Source organism: Hypomesus transpacificus, chromosome 4 (genome assembly GCF_021917145.1).
Source record: "Hypomesus transpacificus isolate Combined female chromosome 4, fHypTra1, whole genome shotgun sequence".
Classification (NCBI taxonomy): Eukaryota; Metazoa; Chordata; class Actinopteri; order Osmeriformes; family Osmeridae; genus Hypomesus; species Hypomesus transpacificus.
The window spans coordinates 5546110-5566646 of record NC_061063.1 but is presented as its reverse complement, the minus strand read 5'-3'; the positions used below and the strand labels follow the sequence as shown (position 1 = coordinate 5566646).

At 47.0% G+C, this 20537-nt stretch overlaps 1 protein-coding gene across 1 annotated transcript in view; it reads right to left on the bottom strand.

Annotated features, from left to right (window-relative positions):
- Positions 1-1050: 1050 nt before the first annotated feature.
- The window catches only part of pvrl2l (PVR cell adhesion molecule related 2 like), a 56985-nt gene continuing 37498 nt past the window's right edge, over positions 1051-20537 (bottom strand). The window contains exons 7-10 of the mRNA XM_047018676.1: positions 4685-4823; positions 4491-4554; positions 4103-4183; positions 1051-3924 (exon numbers count right to left, since the gene is read on the bottom strand). Of these exons, the coding sequence (XP_046874632.1) occupies positions 3673-3924; positions 4103-4183; positions 4491-4554; positions 4685-4823 (536 nt within the window). The 3' untranslated portion in view covers positions 1051-3672. The remainder of the gene's footprint in view (positions 3925-4102; positions 4184-4490; positions 4555-4684; positions 4824-20537) is intronic.

The following is a 20537-nucleotide window of genomic DNA, read 5'->3' as shown; positions in this document are numbered from 1 at the left end:
GAAGATATCCAGAGTTTTAAGATATTTGTCATTTGTGGTTTGGAAGAATCAGTGTCCTATGAGGAACTACTGACAATGATCTGTAAAAAAACATCTGGCTAAGTCAGCCTTGGGTAGGGGTGAATTTCAACAAATGTTAGAACAGGACAGTTGCCTGGCCTAATGTGACTAGTAGAACCAACAGAGGGCAGTCTTACTCTCCTACTCTTTTCATCCAAAAACATCCAATCCAATGTAAACTGTATATCATATAATAAAATGTGACTCTTGTTATTGAATTTCAAGCATCTGTCTTATGTGCATGATGTGAACTTGGATATTGAATCAATGTCAGTAATCAATCTTTCTCCACCCCCCATCTCCTCATATTTCTCCTCTATGTGTGTATCTGTCACTCATGTAACCGAGCTGGAGTTCAGACGCAGGGCTTATGTCTGTAAGTTTGTAAATAGCCTCTTTAATCGTTCTGTGCTGATTAGTGCCAGCGTTTCATAATTTTCTGTAAGTTACTGGCCGTCACCACAGTTTAATGTAAGTTCGCCTGGCATGGGACAATCTCTGCTCTCAGGACGCGTCTTGTCAACGGCAGCCCCGCTGCTGTGCCACGCGGCTAATTCTGAACGTTAATGCTGCGTGACATCTTGGGGACTTGGGCTATCACACTCCAGTGGCTGATAAAAGAGGGGTGGGTGGATGGGGGTGTGATAGGTTTTAATTACACACAATCGCTAACAGGTTAGCCAAAGATAGACTTGTGCTTCTGCATGAAGACCAGAGAATAAGCTGTATCGAGCGAGACATGATGGTAAGGGCCACATCTTGTTCAGTGCTCACGTTGAGGGGTGAGGGTCCATAAGTGGGCTTCTCCCAAAAGAAGGATATTTCAACTTACCCACATGGTATTGTATCTAAAGCAACGACTGTAGGTTACTAGTTGGTTTCTTATTTCAAAATATCTGGGCTTAAGTCATTATGAATCGCGTTTGAGTGTATGTTGACTACAGATAAGCAGAGAAGAGAGGTTTAGAGTATGAATGGAGTCATTGGAGGTCTTTGGATGACATTTTATTGGACAAGACAATTATCTGTAAAGTTTCCCAAAAAAGCATTCAAATAAAAGATCTGTTAAAAAAAGAGAATTCCATGTCTCCAGTGTTTTAAGCATTAACATACGTCATCAGTGGTGACAAACCGTTTTTTTGTTCTTGTTTTCCCCCCACCACCACCTTTACTCTGGCAGAAACTAAATGTGAAAATGAACAAGCTAAAAAAAACAAAATGAAGGCACATCTGGCTCTGTGATTTTTTAAAAAGCACAGAAGAAGTGAGATGACAGAGGGAGAGAAGCAGAGAGCAGGAGCAGCAACGAAGGGAGGGAAGGAGAAGGCCGGATCCTGACAGGCATTTTATCGCCCACAAGCTTTACGGTTTGTATTTTTGGCATTTTGAAGGAGGAGAGAGAAAGGAGGGGTTGGATAAAAATCTAACACCAACTCTTGGAGGGAGCATGAACGTAACCCGCCTGGAGTTTGAAACTGCACTACCTGGTCAGATCCACATATCAAACACTTGTAAGCACTGTGTTTGGGATGTTTCTGATTTGATCTACCTTTACCACCTTTGGGACTGTTCTTTAGAGTTTGTTGAGTTGTATGATCTCAATCAAGTGTAGCCTACCTCAGGTATTTGTAAATAGTTGACTGCTTGATTAATCTTTATGATTGTCTTAATCTCATGGAATATATTAAGATATCTTTATGGTTTTGGCAGTACACCAAAGAGTAATAGAGAAAGAAGCAACAAAGCATACGAAAATGCATTACCTTAAATTAATCTACCGCAACAAAAATGTTTTTGAAAGCAGTTTGAAGATGGAATAAAATGATAAAAAAGTTACAATAAAAAACATACATTCACAATTCATAACTCAATGTCCCTTTCCAGCTCCATGAACAGCCATAGTTAATAATATATACTGATTGTCTGTACTGCATAACTTGTTGCAAGCCTCAAAGTCACATCTCGTTGCCATGGCACCCTTTTAGCACAGGAAAGAGGAAGTGGACCTACCCAGAATTCCATGCAGCATGCAGAAGTTCCCTTTGAAGAAACACCAGTGGGAGAGCAGGTCTCTAGCCAAGCAACTGAAGCCATTTATCTATTCATCTATCTATTCATCTAGCTATCCTGTTGTTCTATTTACATACAGTACATATGGTGCTGTATTTAACAAAGGTGTGCGTGCTTGTTCAAGGTTTGGTGCTCTCTATCTTTCAAAGGTCAACCAGCTGCAGGGTGTGACCCCTAGCACCCTGCAGCCCCTATAGGTCTGCCAGCATACCATCCTCAAAGCTCAACCATGTTGGTCGTTTGGCAACCCCACAACTCCTCTTCTCCATTTGCATAACTTTAATTGCCTCCACCTCACCCTTTTTCTCCCCTGCTCTCTATGTCAAGACCATCACCCCATCTTTACTAGGTCTGCTATTGTTACACTATTGTGTTTAAACAATCAATGAACATATCGGGACTTGGTTGTACATTTAAAACTCAGATTTAAAAAACTGGAGAGTTCAATAATAACTATGCTGGGAAGGTGACCTGACAAGTGTTAACACACCCCACTAAGCATGCCATGCAGAGTTTTTAAGCAAGTAAACCAACTATACCGTTGCCAATTGTGATCCAAAAACACTAGCATTGCGACAACCTCAATAAACCCGCAGTTAAAATATAAAATACACGTTTTCATTGATCCCACATTGAAACGACCAGCCCTACACAGAGGCACTGAAAACACGACATCGCTTTTTTTTATGTGCACATCATATTCCACCAACATTATATGAATCATCAGGATTTTTACAGTGTCTGTAGATTATTTGGCAATGTTTGACATCTACTGAAAAGACAGGATATACATTGTTATTCAGAACTGACATCTAACCACAGTTTGTTGTTCATAACAGTACAGAAAACACTTTAAAATAGGATTAAAATACAAAATATGAAAAGAATACATATTTTTGGTGTGCCAAATATTTAGCCACATTGGTGTGTATATCCATTTCAATGAGAGAGTTCATAAAATGGTTGCACTGGCAGTAGATTCCAATGTCAGCTGGGTAGTTTTGACACACTGAAAATACATACTTTCCATATACTTTGACATTTATTTGACAAATGTGTTGGTGCCATAATTTCTAAAACAAAGGGCTGTCTGCTTGCATGTGCTTTGCTGTAAACCAGTACATCACATTTTGTTACCCTGACACACAGCCTCATCAACTCTTTCCACTTAGAACTTAAAAAATGAATCAGAATGACTCCTAAATCATGTAATGTTGTTTCAGTGCCAGAACAAACTAGTTAGCTACTTAGTCTTCTACTCCTGTTTAGCTCTGACTGGCATCTGCATGAAGGCAAAAAAAACAAAAGCAGGATATTTTGATACATTTCAAAGAAGCTTCATGGCAATTGAGCCAGAAAAAAGCCAGAAAAAAAAGTGTTAAATGAAAGTGAGAAGAGTGTGCTAGGCTGTCTGTGAGGGTGTGTGGACCACAGAGAGGCTGGTGAGGGTTTGTGTTGTCACTCCACTCCCTAGAAGGCCTAGCCAGCTGAAGAGGAGCGGTCTGATAGGCTGCCGGTCAGGCAGACTCCAGCCCCCCCTCACTACACGTACATGGCAGCTGACATGAAGCTCTCGCCACGTGAGACGGTGGTGGAGGGTGGGTCAGGGGTCATCTCTCCCCCTTCCTGGTGAACGTTATCAGGGGGTGGGGCCAGAGAAGAGTAGGGAGGCAGGTAATCATTCGCCGACTCGTTGGCCTCATCATTGTACTGCAGTGTGTCCTCCAGGGCAGAGGGGGTGCCACCGTTGGAGGCACCAGTAGGAGGAACGTTGTCATCACACACATCTAGGTCCTGGGGGAGGAGTCACGCCGTTTATTGATGCTTTATCATTTGTAATGTATTCAGACAATATAGCAATGCATCTATGTGCAGAAGTACAGAATACCTTTTGAACTGAGTTGTAAAATATGTAAGTTGTAAGATACAGTGTGTGTGTGAGTGTGTGTGTGTGTGTGTACTGTAACCTTACAGTGACAGGCTCCACGCTGGTCACATAATAGGTCTGACTGAGAGGCTCAGTCTCAACAGGAGGCTCTGCTGGTTTGTCTAGCTGGAGGTCACACAGAGGTCAGGGTCAGACGCACACACAGATCGATACCCATTAGCCCCATTATGACTGCGTTAGTCTGGAGTCAACATACTATATGCCCTCTCTCACTCACACACACACACAGACAGACTCAGACACACAGAAACTCCCCACCACACACAGACACACAGACACACACAGTCTATTGATCCCTTTCACTTTGTTTCTCAGTACCCGACCAATTAAAACATGAATGTTTTTCTGAAAGAATATTCTTTTCACATAGAACAAGGGCATCGGCGATTGACAGGGCCAGCCAGCCACTCACCATCTTAGCTGAACTTTCATGCTTCTTGTTTGCTGGGGGAGGGGGCTTGTGCTTTGGGGGACCCCTGTATGATAAGAGAGAGAGAATTACAAATAATGGGGTCAACCGGATTTCACTCACAGTTGTCCCTCAGTAGAGCGATCTATAAAGTGCTCCTTAAGTGTATACTGGAAGAAGAAAAAACGCTGTCTTACTCTCCGTTCTCTCCATCCGTCTTTCGCTTGCGGAGGAACAGAAAGACGGCACCAGCCACGAGGAGCAAGACGATCAACACACCGATGATACCACCGATGATCGTGCCAGTCGGCACCTCGGAGACCTGCTTCTCTTTGTCTGAGAGGACAGGACAGGAGAGGAGGGGAGACGATTGAACACAGCAGACAGAGAAGGGGAATGAACTGACAGAATTGCTTCAACTTCATTCACCACTCTTAGTTAGACAGATAGACAGATGATGTAATCGGGGGAGGTTGTAGACACCCTCCACCCCCCCACCCCCCCCACACACACACACATCCCACCCCCAAATGCTTTGACAGCCTTTAACACAGTAGCAGCAAAGGAGATCACACCAGAAATGTAACAGGCTTTGAATAAACCGGAGCTGTGAATCTTTTCCTTCTTCTGGTTGTTTGAGTGTGTTTACGATCTTGAGTGGCCAACGAGGAGTCTGATGGACTCTGATTACTGTCACTGTTTCTTGTCAGCGGGGTGCACTAACAAGTACCCAGAGAAGACCACTTGGGGCGACGTAGATATTGAAACGGTGTTGCGCTTCCATGCCACAGGGTGGAGCAGGAGGGCTAGGTTGGCAGTATAGCCAGCCTTACAGGTGACTGGAGAAGGAGTGGGAGGATGGATGACTGGGGGATTCTGCATTGTCTGACTACCAGGCTTGCATCCTGATAAGGGCTGCTTCCTGTCTGAAGGAGTCCATGGAGGACTAACGTGCTTCCAGATACAGCCTCTGGGCCTCAGACCCAGATCATAGCCCCAGGATCAACACTTATCCCCTAGTCCCTCTATCCCCAAGCCCCCCAATCCCAGTCCTCTTGACCCCCATTCCCCTAGCCTCATTCTCCTAGCCAGAGCCCCCTAGTTCTATCCTTAGTCCCAGCTCTAGCCCCCATATCCCAGCCCTAGTCCTAGCCCCACAGTACAGGAGAGTGTAAATAATCTAGGGCAGGGGATTTGCAGACACACCCTCACAACTGGGAAAATGACAGTCAATAATTTATTACCATGAGTTGGTTGCAGAAGTAGGAGAAGGCGGGGAAAGGGGTGGTGGAGGAAGGGAGGAGGGGGGGTGACAGACTATCTCCATCCTAAATTGCTGTTTTTCAGTGCGATTCAATGGCAAATGGACACGGCTAAAGAGACACACACACAAACACACACACTGAATTTAGATAGACCTTTTCCCCTTGTTGCAATGTTGATATCATGATGTTTATTTGATGTGTGCCAGATATCAAAGTTTACATTCCAACCATAGATGTTATCTGATAATAACAAATTGTCTTTTCAATAAATAATGACTCATGTTTTAGAATCAGACATCAAGCATCAACAATCAAGGTGTGCGTTTTGTGTGTGTGTGTGTGTGTGTGTGTGTGTGTGTGTGTGTGTGTGTGTGTGTGTGTGTGTGTGTGTGTGTGTGTGTGTGTGTGTGTGTGTGTGTGTGTGTGTGTGTGTGTGGGGCTGGGCAGGGGAGCTTAGCTGAGAAAAGGCCAGCGGCAAGATGTGATTAGCCAAACGGGAGGGAAGGTAAAGTTAGGGTGCATCCACAGGGTTGGAAGAGAGGGGGAAAAGAGAAGTCAAGCAGAGGAGAGGAGATGACAGAAAGGAAGAAGTGAGAGGATTGGGGAGAAGTGAGGAGAAGGCTCATTTGTCACGGAGAAGAGGAAAAACAGGTAGTGAGAACATGTCCATGGAGCCCACAAAATCGAACGTCCGAACGTCTCTTCTCCGCTGTACTCCTCCTCCTTACCTCTCCTCCTCTCTACCTGTCTCCCCTCCCCCTCTTGCCTCTAGCAAGAGAATCTCACTCCTACTGTTGCTAACCTTTCTGTCTCTAGTACTCAACACACCTAGCCCTACATAAGTGCACATGCAGTTTTTGAGGGCCATATGGCCAATGGAGATACTGCTCTGGAGTGAGGAGAAAATTCAGCAGAAAACACAGTGATCTATTAATAATGTTGAGAGTGGCAATTCTCGTGATTATAACCTTTTATGTAATAAGCAACCGCTAAAAGCAGATGTTATACCTGGTCAGAAGTCAAAGTGTTTTTGTTCTGCCTAGGGCAGCATGACAGAGGAGAGGGGAGGAGGAAAAGGAAAGAACAGAACAGAACAGATCGTTTCCCCTCCTCTTTATCCTTCTATGTCTCACCTTTTCTGCACTGGTATCCATTACATCCTAACCTGAACCAGGAGAGTTTTTCCAAGCCTAAATGTTTATGAAAGTGGTGAACCGGACAAACAGAAAGACAGACACCCACCGTCTGAGACCTTGATTTGTGTCTCGACTGAATCAGTGTGACGTCAACTTCAGGTTTATAAGTATTAGACAGCCAGCTGACAAGAGAGAGTACATTCACCTAGACAAGAGGGAGGGAGGGGGGGGACAAGGAGAGGAGGAGGCTATCGCATCAGAGAATCTTCTCTGCTTCTAAAACTCCCACTTGAAAGCAGGTCACCTTCTCCAGCATGTGTGCATGTGTGTAGAGCCCTCCAGACTGCCACTCATCTGGGTCCTGCCTTGACACCTTTGATGAACCTGTTACCAGGTAACAGGCAACCATAATGAGGTGTGTGTGTGTGTGTGACACCAGAGGCAGCTCGGGCGGGCAGAGATCAGGTGGCTGGCCTCCTAAGTCCACAGAAGGGCTGTGAGCTGTGTGGTTTAAATAGCCTCCTTTAATCCAGCTCTTCTTCTTTTATAGAGGAGAGGTGGAGAGGAGCAGAAACAAAGAGAGAAGAGGGGAAGGATATTGTAGGTGTCTAAGCTGCCTGGTTAAAATAGCACCTTCAGTCCTGTCAGGTACTTAGGGTGCTGTTGTTGAGCCTAGTGAGCAGACTTCAGGGGAAGTCTGCAGGGGAAGCTTCACTTCCTGTTCCCCTGGAGCTTCAGGCACCCTCAACCAATGGGGTGAGGGTGCCTGAGGGCTCGAGATACTTTGAAATACTCCTTTCAAATATCGTTTATGAGCAGTCATGAGGAGCAGGCAATGTCCTGGAATGCAAACTGATCCTTGACACACACACACACACACACATCCCTTCTACCACCCTCAGGTGACCCCATGCATTTAAACTGTCGGCGGATTAGGCTGATGTCATGACAGCATGTGTGTGTGTTAGTCTCTGCTGCTATTTTGGTCGCAGTATGATAGTGTGTGCTACAAGCCGTCCGTCTGTATGTGAGTGAGTGTGTGTGTATGTGAGTGTGTGTGTATGTGAGTGTGTGTGTGTGTGTGTGTGTGTGTGTGTGTGTGTGTGTGTGTGTGTGTGTGTGTGTGTGTGTGTGTGAGAATGTGTACACTCTCACAGTGATGCTGATCTCCTCTCTCTGCTCCCTAGGGAACAGTATGCTTCCTGCCATCCAGTGCCACAGTGAATCAGGACACAGATCCTCTATTTAACACACACACACACTCTCGGCCCCCTGTTGTCCTTGGGTTCCCATCGGTCATCTGTCCTCCCTCTGGTTGACCTTCGTAATCTCACACAAAGTAAAGTAACACTCTTTCTCACACACACACACATTCTCTATCTCTGCAGCCTACCTGTGATGAGATACTGTTGTTTCTCTGTTGTTTTGTATTTTTGCAAACAATGCTAACACTGTTTGTGGAGACTTCTGTCATCTTAACACACACACACACACACACACACTGTGCTCTCACCTTGGGAAGATACAGTGATAATTGCTGACAAGCTGCTGTAAGATCTATGCTTTAATTTTACCTGAACTGTGTCGGGTTACGTAGCACCTCAACAGCAGAATACATGCTGCACTCCACATCCTGGCTTCATTCCAGACATGCTCCGGCGAGCCGAGACATCCCAAATATTCAGGTGGTACTTTTCCTTTCTTTCTTTCTTCTCTTTCTTCCTTTTAGAGTTAACAGGAAGAATATATGCATTACACATGGGCACTGTCTTCCTCACATCAAACAAATCACCCATAGGGAGCATTTGAGAGAGGAGAGACTAGAGACTGTGGGGAAGAGGTCCAGTAACATTGACTTCAGCTTGTTTGTGTGTGTGATTGGTTGCAGCTTGAGCTAGCAAACACTGAACTGTGTGACCTCGTGTTCAACAGCTTCCTTGGACCAATACAGTAAACACACACACACACACATCAAATCGCTGCCTGCAGGACAAACATCTGATTTTTCTTAGCCTGCCGTCCTGCCTGTCGGGAAGCAAGTGTTTCATCATCTCCCTCATCCATCCTCCCCTTCATACCACTACACACTCATCCATCACCTCATCCCTCTGCCCATCACTGTTAAATACCGCCACCCCCACCTCCTCATCCTCCTCTTTCCTTCCTTCTCTCCTCTTTCAGAGCACAGTCATTTTCTCTTCGAGGTCAGATAAGAATGTGCTGAGTCTAAGGCCGGGGGCGGGGGGGGGGGGCTGTTCTGTGCCGGGGGGGGGGGGGGGGGGGGGGCGGGGGGGGTAGGAGGGGGGGACACAACATTTTATAAAGACCCCGCAAGGCCCTGACTGAAGTTAACTCAATGGAAAGAAAAAATAAGTCGAAAAGAAGAAAGTGAGCTGAAAGCTTAAAGCCTCTCTATGATTCAGCTGGATCTCAGCTGGGTGTCTTTGTGGAGAAATTGTTGAATTGCCAGGGACTACTTTTATATCTGAGTGCACAGAGGAAATAATCCTGCCTAAATGGTTTCTAAGTGCAAATACTCAAAAAATATAATCAGGGTTTCTAATAATACTATTTTAACTGTGTTTGAAAAACTGAATTTCCTTAAAAGGGTTCAAGCAAGCAACTGACTAAAATGTTTCTTGTAATGTTTCTACAACTAGTGTTACAATTAGATAGAACCAAGCATTTTCTTTTGTTTACGCCAAAACAATACATCTCGAAAAAACTACTTGTGTCCTGCTGAAACCAGTACTGACTATTTAACCTGGTTTTAATTGTCTGCTTGTTGTAATTACACTAAAGCCAGGAGAACTGCATCAACACAAGGTGATGTTTTCCACAAGGGATTTTTGCACAGGCTTTGGACAAAAACAACCAACATCTTTAACCTCTATTATTATCTCAGAAAGATGCGAGCGAAGCCACATTCGGTCCATCGTGGCAACGCTGCCGAATATCCATAAGCTAAAGCCGGAGCAAGAAAAAGTTTAGCTGAGTTTTGTTGGTGGCCATGATGTTGTGGCCCTCCTCCCCGCGGGGTTCGGGAACAGTTAGATTTTCCAGCTATGGCAGCTAGCTCTCTTACAGTGGTGGTGAAGGAATTGGCTAAGGCGAACACTAACGATTGGTTATGACAGATCAGAGTGGCTCTAGGCAGATCCAATAGTTTTAAACTTCAACAGAGTAGCTGCCTACAAGGAAGTCAACGCTTGTCAATGGAGCCAGCCCAGACTCTCTGTACAAATGAAATGTACGAGAGTCTGGTTAGGAGCAGGCTAAGGAGCTACTGCTATACTGCTAACATTCCTGAGTTTGGGGATTCATAGTCTTGTAAGAAGAAGATACCAACAACTTTGTTGTACAGATGGGTGAACTGATGGGAGCACTGCCAACATGCCCATTCTAACATGAGTCACCTTCACTGTAAACCCCTCAGCAAGTAGAAAAGCCACTCTCACAAAGATGGATGACAACTGTGCTGTTTGGCTCTTCCCTCGAGACAGAAACGCCCCCCCACACCCCCCGACACACAAACACACACCCACACAAACACACACACACACACAAACACACACACACACAAACACACCCCAATCGACACCTTAATCAACACACTCTCTCACAGAGGCAGTCGGCACCAGGAGTCAGCAGCACTCTGGCGCACACAGTGTGCTGATCCATTCACATACTGTGATGACAACATTACAACAGGATGCTACACTCTGCAGCATCCGAATCACACACACACACACATAATATAAGACATACTGAGAACACATCAAGCATAATTGTTTGGAGAAGACGGTGTTGTTCTGCAGAATACACACACACATTTGAAGCTAAGAGCCCCTGAGAGTCAACAGTTATGGTCCATTAGTCCTGATCAAGCCACATTAAGAAGAATATTATAATCTGGAGGAGGAACAGTATGTTCCCCTGACTAATACTACCCAAGGGTGATGCGCACACAAACACGCATATACACACACACACACACTGTCTGAGAGTGCAAGATGATGACATGGGCAGGACTATTTGAGTCACTTAGATACTATTGTCAACATTCCGTATTCATGGAAAGTTCTAGAACAACCATAAATATGCAGGAGAATATAGACACTGTGTTTTCCAACTATGTCTCTCTCTCTAGCTTTCATTCTTGGTGTGTGTGTGTGTGTGTGTGTGTGTATGGGGGCATATGTGTGTGTGTGTGTGTGTGTGTGTGTGAGGGTCAGGGGTCAAGGGGCAAGATCAGACTAATCAGAGAGCCGATGAAAGCAGAGGAGAGCTGCTTGACGCCAATGGCTGTTAATGATACTACCTAATTACAACACACAAGTCAGTCTTGCGTGAAGAGGCATGGACACCCATACACACACAGAGATGTGCTCCTATGATGAAGTTGACTGCTTAACCATCTCTGTTTCTGTGCATTGTTTCACACTCCTGAATCAACAAAACGACCAAACTCCACCTGTTAACAATGGATTCAGATACTGATAGTACACACACACCAGTCCACTACATCAGTATTGGAGTTCAAAATGGGTGGTCCTCAATTGTTTAAGTGCGTTAAACAATTGAGTTTAAACAATTGTGTGAGTGTCTGTGTTTGTTATTGTTTGCATGATTTGGGTTGTGTACTGTATGTGTCTGTGTAGAATGAGTGTGTGTGTTTGTTTGTTTGTGTGTAAACTGAGCAGGTGTGTGTAGGTGCTGGTTTATCTGTCATATCCTGGGGGTGAAACCTGTTTAATTTGCCAGTTCCTGTTTACCAGAACTACAATACTCTGCTGCTTATACGGTTGTGAGTACACTGTTATTAGACCATTTCAGAACATGTTCAGGGAACAACAACCATGTAACACGTTGGCAGGTGTGTGTGTGTTTGGGAGGAAGGGGGCTACATTCCACACTCCGTGTTTGAGGCATGTCAAAGCCAGTTACCTGTGGGTACCAGGAAGCACTCAGTGAGCTAACAGGAGGCGACAAGCTCTCCCTCACACACACGCACACACAAACACAAAGAGACACACACATACACACACCTACACACAGCCGTAGGGCACGCAGCGAGGTAGCACAAGGTGTGTTGTGCTACCCTCCCTCAGAGAGCACTGCAACACTCAATCAATACAGCACTGGCTCCGTTTCACCCAACATCTACTGCCATCTAAACATCCCCCCGGTTCTTACTGGTGCTGGGTAAACCAAATCAAATGCACCCCAGGTGTTTGATTAGCAGACTAGCAGTAACCAACCCCCCGACACACACACACACCACAACCACCTCCACTCTTTGTGATGCCCTTGGAGCAGGTGACCCTTGTGATCAAACGGCTCAGAGACACAGTGTTTTGGCGGGGCAGATGGCGAGCGTCTGCGTGCTTGTTTGTTGGGGGGGGGGGGGGGACCTGTCAACAATCTGCGTGAGCGGCCCCAGCTGCGGCTCGGTCGCTGACCGGGGAGGACGGCTCCGTCTCTGAAACACACGGGAGGAGCGGAAGCAGCAGTCGGATGGGAAGGTGTTATTGGTCCCGTCGCTCCTAATGTCAACCACACAAAGCCGCGCCGCCAGAAAGCATGGGAACACAGCGTAAGCAGAGAAAGAGTAAAGAAAATAGATGAAAGGCCAGACACACAGCCTCTGCCCCCGCGCTGCCGGTCGATGCCGGCACCGTGTGACCTGGTCCTCGTTGACAAAGCCCACCAAGGCTGAGCTCTGAACAGTGGAACTCTCAGCTTGATTGGAACTTATGATCAGGTCCCAGGGGGAGGGTTGAGAATTCACTGAAGCTCCAAAACGAGACATGGGAGGAAGAGAGAAACTGAAAGAGGGAAGCGAGAGACTGCTGGATACTGTCGCGCCACTGACAAATAAGCCATCAGTAGCGTTCTGCCTGGTCAGAGGAACAGAGTTTGTGTGTGTGTGTGTGTGTGTGGGGGGGGGGGGGGCGGGGGGGGGCGGGGGGGGGGGCTGTCACCCTTGCTCCTTTGTCTGACGCTGCGTGGGGACGGCTAAAGGTTCAAGGCCTCAGCTGTGTAGGTGGCTACTCTGGATAGGGTTTTTGTGAGGTGGGGGGGTGTGGGGAGGTGTATGGAAGACACACACAGATGCAGTGTTGCTAAGGGTAGATTAGAGGCACTTTGTCACAGATGTATGGCATTGTTGGTACATGCACGCACACACACACGACCCCCCCCCCTCCTCCTCCACAGAGCTTAGGCAGAGGGTAGACGGCCTCCTGGGAGGCAGCTTGTTTCACAGCTCTAAACAGAGGGAGGGAGCGAGGGAGAAGGATGGACAACGGGGGAGGGGGTGAGAACACACCAACTGGGAGTGTGATCGCTGCCCACCGGCCCACATGCGACGCTCGCGGATACAGTGTGCTTGCCCTGACCCCTCTCTCTCTCTCTCTCTCTCTCTCTCTCTCTCTCTCTCTCTCTCTCTCTCTCTCTCTCTCTCTCTCTCTCTCTCTCTCTCTCTCTCTCTCTCTCTCTCTCTCTCTCTCTCTCTCTCTCTCTCTCTCTCTCTCTCTCTCTCTCTCTCTCTCTCTCTCTCTCTCTCTCTCTCTCTCCATCCCTCCACCCCTTCATTTCTTCATCCTCCCATCTATCCATACGTTCCCCCCATGCATCCATCCCTCCATCTTTCACCCTCTCCTCCGTCCCTCCATCCTCTCCTCCATCTGGTCCTCTCTTCTGCCTAACTAGATGACTGTTTTCACCTCAGACACATTCCTGCACCTCTCCTCCCCCTCTCGTTTGGTTTCTGCTCTGCTCTGCCTCTCTTTACCATCTGCTTGTGTGTCTCTGTACATGTGTGAGGATGTATATGTGAAAGAAAGCACGCATGTGAGAACAAGCATGCAAGTGCATGTGAGTGTCTTCGTGTGCACAGTACGTGTGTGTGCGTGCGTGCGTGTCAAGTAGAAGCACTTGGTCTTTCTCTTCACACGGACCATTTGTGGAGACAACTGCTTCAGTCACACTTGGGGACGTTGTCTACGCCCCCCCCTCTCTCTTTTTTCTCTCTCTCACACACACACACACACTCATCATGCTTAGACACACAAACACACACCACAGAACACACTTCACTGAGCACACACACGAGACTTGCTTTCCAATGCAAGGCATGAGAGGTCCACACACACACATCCTCTTAACATACTGTAAACCATGCGTAACACACATAGTCAATTCACTTGTTTAACCACTCATCTGGAAAAGACACAACACACGCACCGTCACACCCATGCACCAAGGCAAAGGGGGTTTGCACCTGACACACACATACTTTTCAGCAATCAACTGCCACACCAGATTCTCAATTCACCCCAAGAGAAAACAGGCTGATAAGATACACGCTCAGGGCTTTTCCTTATTTCATAGCAAGCTGTGGGTGTATCTGTATTATTCATGCTGAGAAAGGAAGGGAGAAAGAGAGCGGGATGGAGAGAGGAAGAGCGCGAGGAAGGGGGAGACAGAGAAAGCAGGGACAAAGGGGAGAGAGAGGAAAAACAAGTAAAAGAGAGAGAGATGGAATCCATCTTGGCAAATCCGAAATCTATAATTATATACGGCATTTCGAAAATGCAGTATGCTCACTCAGCGAACAATGGGAGTCCAAATGGATACACATACACACACACACACACACCTACACTTACACATACATACACACACACACAATGACTGACAATGGTGCACTGCTGGGAACCAAGCACACTCACACACACACACTCAGATGCACATAAGAAATCACACAACCACGCACACATTGCAACAAACACCACTACCAGGCTCTCTCTCTCACACACACACACACACACACACTCACACACACTGACATGAATAGGCGAGGGCAGCACTGTGATAATCTCAGTGACAGTGAGGGTGCAGTGCTCAGTTAGAAGGCCAATGACCTGAGGGCATATCTGGAAAGGGATAGGATGGGGACAGACAGACGTACTGCCACATGCACACTCCAAGAAACACACAAACACCCTGCCACAAGCACACTCCAAGAAACACACAAACACCCTGCCACACGCACACTCCAAGAAACACACAAACACCCTGCCACAAGCACACTCCAAGAAACACACAAACACCCTGCCACAAGCACACTCCAAGAAACACACAAACACCCTGCCACAAGCGCGCGGGCGCCTTTCGCAGAAAGGTCAATAGTGTCATTCCAGTATAGGACCATGCATTATTTGGAAAACACACACCGTTTAGAAAACACAATCCCGGGGGACACACAAGGCCGTTTTGTGGGGGTCCTTTAGGCATCATGGTAGGTCACAGAGGTGCCTGTGGGTTCATGTGTCTGGTATCACTGCAGACACTGACGTAGGATACTAATCACACAATCGACCCTGTTACTGGGGAGAGGGAGCCTCTGTCTGGAGGGTTAGGGTGTCTCTGCCTGCAGAGTCATGTTCCTCTGAAGTCAACGTAGAGCAGTTCATCATAGGAACAGATTTCCGCTCAGTTCTGGAACAGAAAATCTGGATATGTCGAGTATACAGTGTATGCATTGTTTAGTAGTTTAGACTACCTATAGATATAATAGAGAATGCACATGTCCCTTTGAGCATCTCTCACTTTCAATTTCTCCTTTTTTACCCCTGCATTTCTCTTTCTCTTTTCTCTGTGTAACTGACACAAACTCACTCGCAAACACACGCACAAACACATTCTTAAATGAGGTCAGAGAGATGCCCAGGCTAGAGACAGTGAAACCAGCTACAGGAAACCTCAGGTCTGCTAATGGACTCTCTCCACCTCCCTCTCCCCCCATGCCACCTCCTCCCCCCCAACCCCCCACCTCTACACCTGCATGGAAATGTTTTACCCAGCAGGCAATGCTCCATGCCCACTCAGGCTTTCACCTGGAATCACAGCCAAGCGGGAGAGAAGTGCCTCTTTCTCTCTCTCTCTCTCTCTCTCTCTCTCACTCTCTCACTCTTACTCTCTCACTCTCTTTCTCTCAGTCTCTCTCTCTCAGTATCTCTCTCTCTCAGTATCTCTCTCTCTGTCTCTCTCTCTCTGTCTCTCTCTCTCTGTCTCTCTCTCTCTGTCTCTCTCTCTCTGTCTCTCTCTCTCAGTCTCTCTCTCTCTGTCTCTCTCTCTCTGTCTCTCTCTCTCAGTCTCTCTCTCTCAGTCTCTCTCTCTCTCACACTCTCACTCTCACTCTCACCTCAGGTGGTGATTGTGGTGGACGGAGGTGAGGGATGATGTGTAGGGAGGTGAAGAGAGGGATGATGTGGACGGAAGGATGATGTGGAGGGAGGTGAAGAGAGGGATAATGTGTAGGGAGGTGAAGAGAGGGATGATGTGTAGGGAGGTGAAGAGAGGGATGATGTGGCCACGTGTGCTGAGAAGGAGAAGACCCCTGAGAAGGGTAGGAAGCTGAACCGTGTAGTCTCTATTGGATTAGCTAAGCTCTGTTAGCTAACTGATGTACGCTAAAAGGGACAGGAGTGTGTGTGTGTGTGTGTGTGTATCATCGAGGGAGGCATGAACAGAAACAAAATCAACCCACTGACAACTAAGACTCTGAAAGAGGGAGAAAATGTGTGTGCAGCATGTGTGTGCGCTCAGCATCTGTGTGTGTGTGTGTGTGTGTCTGTATTTGACGGAGTGCTAAAGACAGATGGAGCGAGGGATTAGTGGAGGTGTGTAACAGGATACGAACCCTCCGTTATAGCAGGAACACGTCTGATATGCTGGGATGAGAGGAGAAATGAAAGTGATAGGTCTGGCCAAGAGCTCCCCTGCATACCTTCCTAGCCAAAAGACGTGATCTATCACTCTGTCAATCTGTTAGGGAGATGAAAGGTGTGGGAAAGGGGGGAGGAAGAGAGGTGGAAGGACAGAAGGAGATTAAGGGAGAACGGGTCAGACCAGGGTGTGAGGGATGGAGACATGGAGAAGCCTCTGTCACCAACTCTCCAAAAGGAGAAAGACGGGGGCAGAAGTGATGGAGATGGAATAAAAAAAGGAAGCCAAGTTGTGGCCAGAGCAAGAGAGTGAATGGAGGGGGTGTGTAGGTGGAACTGATGGAGGGCGAGGACAGACGAGAGGGGGTGACTGTGGGCGTGTGGAGCAGGAGGGGAGGACGGCAGGTGAAGAGATCGCCGGAGAACGAGATGAGATAGATGTGTGAGAGGGATGAGTCGAAGAGAAGGCCGGCTATCCGCCGTCGTGAAATGGAGAGATAAATCTATATCTCTCTCAGTCTCTTTTTACCTCGTCTCATGCTCCCTTTCCACTCTTCCTGTTTCCCTCTCTTCTTTCTTTCCCATCTCTTCTCTCAAGCAGAAGTAGACATGGTGAGGTTGTGGGCAGGAGAAAGACTTAGACTTCCCCAGAAGATCATGATTGATTTCAATGCAGTACAGTACAAAGGCTGTTCAGCTGCATACCCACCTACTGTAGATTACAGTACAAACACCCACGTTCACACACACACACACAAAGATGTCCAATCTCTCTTTCTCCCTCTCTCACACACAAACACACAGCACACACACACACAAACTTCTTCTACAGATCCCATTCGTGTTCATTTTTTGATACTCTCTGCAAAGATGATGAGCAGCCTAAAGAGAATTCTCTCAATCCATCCCAGCACGCAGACATGCGTCCCGTTCAGTCTCTTTTTTCTTGCTATCTCTCTGTCTCCTGGCCAGGCAGTAACTTCCAGAAGCAGAGCGCCCCGAGTGGGAGCAGTGTGTTGGGAACTGATGGATTACTACACTGTGCGTTGCCCTGGACGCCTGGAGCCAGGCGCACAAAGAACACACAGATACACACACACACAAACACACACAGACATGCACACATAAACGCACACACACACACCCTCCACATTGCATCAAAATCAATTACATCTTGCACATCTATTCTTAGTACCCCAAATTACCCCTTCCTCACACATACACACTCGGAGAATGATGTTAACTCTCCTCATCTCTCCTTGACAACTTACTGTGTGTCGAAATGCACACAAGCCAGTAGGTTTGGGCGTATGCATTAAGTGTGCGTGAGTGTGAGTGTACGTGCATGTGGAGAGATAACAGAAATAGCTCGCTGAATAAATGATGAGAGCTAATAGCTGTTCAAAGACAGACACGGGATCCTGCATTACACCGGGAAATAACGATATAAAAGAAAGAATGATATAACCTCGGGACAGAAACCTTCACTCTAGGACACATAACACAAGGCTGAGGCTGAAGCCATGGGAGGACCATCAGCAGAAATAAGAACTGGTTGTATAATTATCCAGAGGAGGAGAAAATCCTCTGGAACAGAGCTGCTCAGTGGAGTCATGTGTTTCTGAGCCCAGGAGGAAGCTAACGAGGTAGGCAAGAGAAGCTGTCTGGAAAATAAATACATCTCCACACATCTGCACCGTAAATATCTCCATCCTGTGGTCACACCTTCACACCTTACCTTTGTGAGAAAGGAGAGACAGGATCACAGGCTCATTAAGAAAAAAAAGAATTGCCTCATTAAAGTTTAAGACTTGAACTGTTTCAAAAGATTCTGCGACGCATTAAGCGCGACTTGAGCAGAGGCGGAAACGGAGGCAGGGATAGAAGCAGGGATAGAAGGAGGGGTAGAAGGAGGGATAGATGCTGAACCAGGTGTGGCAGCAGAAGCAGGTATAGAGGCAGAAGCATGGGTAGAGGCAAAGGCAGGGAAAGAGACAAAGGATGCAAGGTATGTTGCTTGTCCCAGTCTCTGTCTCAATCCAGACACTGAGAGAAGCCGTTCTCTCCCTTCCCCTCCTAACCTCCATCACCCCCAGCTTGCCAGTCAGTCTGAGGACAACCAGGAGAGTGCCCAAGCTGCCCTAGGCCTTTGACCATCCGTCTGTGTCAATCCATTCAGACTGAGGAGAGCTGAAAGAGAGAAGGAGGAGAGGGGGTGGTAGACAGGAGAGGAGAGCAGGGGGAGAGGACGAGAAGGAGTAGTGGAGAGGAGATGATGGACAGGAGAGAAGGGGAGTGAAGAGGAGAGGAGAAAAGGAGGCCCAAGGGCTTGACACACATCCGTACTGGAGGACCCCTGAGGGCATCCACACTACTGCCTGTCCATTAAACCAAGACAGACATGGCCATTAGGGGCCTGTCAATAGTGGGGAGGGCAGTAATGTAGATAAGCACACACACACACACACACACACACACACAGGGCTATCAGGTCCTGCAGACAGCCTCAGGGTTTGGCTTCTATGGAGGTGAGCTAGATACAATATAAACTAAGTCCATGTTTAAACAACATTTACAGGTCAGCAAAAAAACTAAACATTATGGCTTGCTATAGATGGGTTTTAAAAACACTGGCATTGCACAAAGAATAGAACAAATATTAAATAGAATATTTCAAATGGGAAGCCTGCAGTTCTGGTTAAAATGATTAAAACTCTGCATTTGACTTTGGGAGTGTGTTGTGTGGTTTCTTCAACACGGAAACTGTATATATTCAATCACAAGAATTACATACTGAATTGGTCTTCTGATTTGTCAAATGCCACTCAGCCAGCTGACCTCTGAATGTAAAAAACAATCAAAAAAGCTTTTATCTGACAGTCAAGAGCACACACAGACACACAAACGCACAGGCCTAGATAACAACAAATAATTTCCGTCACTCTTCTGCGACGCAAAAACACAGGAAACAGCATCCGTGAGAGGCGGTGAAGTCGTTAGACACCAGATGGGTCCAGGCCTCGGCGCAGACGCAACAAATTGCCATCGCTCTGCTGTGATGGGCTGAGGTAAGACTACACAAATTGTCTAAACCTGTCACAATTCTTCACCTTCCAATGGCTCGACCTAGATACGCTTTACCTGTCACACAGGGAGGCACGTGCGTACGGAAGGTGGTGGGTAGTCTGGTGAAGCAGAACGTTTCAGTTGCCAGGCTGATTGTTCTGTGTTGTAAATACATGTAGAAGGGGTGGTCTGGTGTCTTGCCTGTCTTTGTGAGATACAGATGGGGTTGAATCACGTATGCCTAGTGGGGTGGTTCAAATCCCACATACTGCCTTCTGTATTATCTCTCACCCTTTCCTCTTTCATCCTCCCATCTCTCTAAACACAGGGAAAACGAATGCATTTGGTCTTTCAGGTCCATTGTTCTGTTGAAGTGTGGGGTCTGTTTCGTGCTTGGGGAACAACGAGAGCAGGATGTGATTATCCCTCCTCATCTACAAACACCTGATTTATCCTTTAGGTCAACGGAATCTTTCAGAATTCCTGGTCTTGAGCTCTTCAATCTTTACATCTTTCTCTTTGTCTTCCCTTCCTCTCACTCTCATTCTCCTTGATTCTCTCATTCTCGTTCTATCACTCTTTCATTCTTGCTCTCTCTCCCTTTCTCCCCACCTGGTAGACTGTCTGTTCTTTCTCACCAAACTCAACCCGCCGGCGATACGTCCGGGACTCGCAGTCATGAGCAATCAAACCCACAGATGAGAGCGAGGATGACAAAGTGCAGCACTGAGGCGTAGTCAAGGCGACAGGAGTGGGACGAGAGAGGACTCGACACAGTAAAACACTCTCTCTCCAGCTCTGTCTGTTTCACATACTGATAGTCTAGCTATGTTTGTGTGGCACGGCACT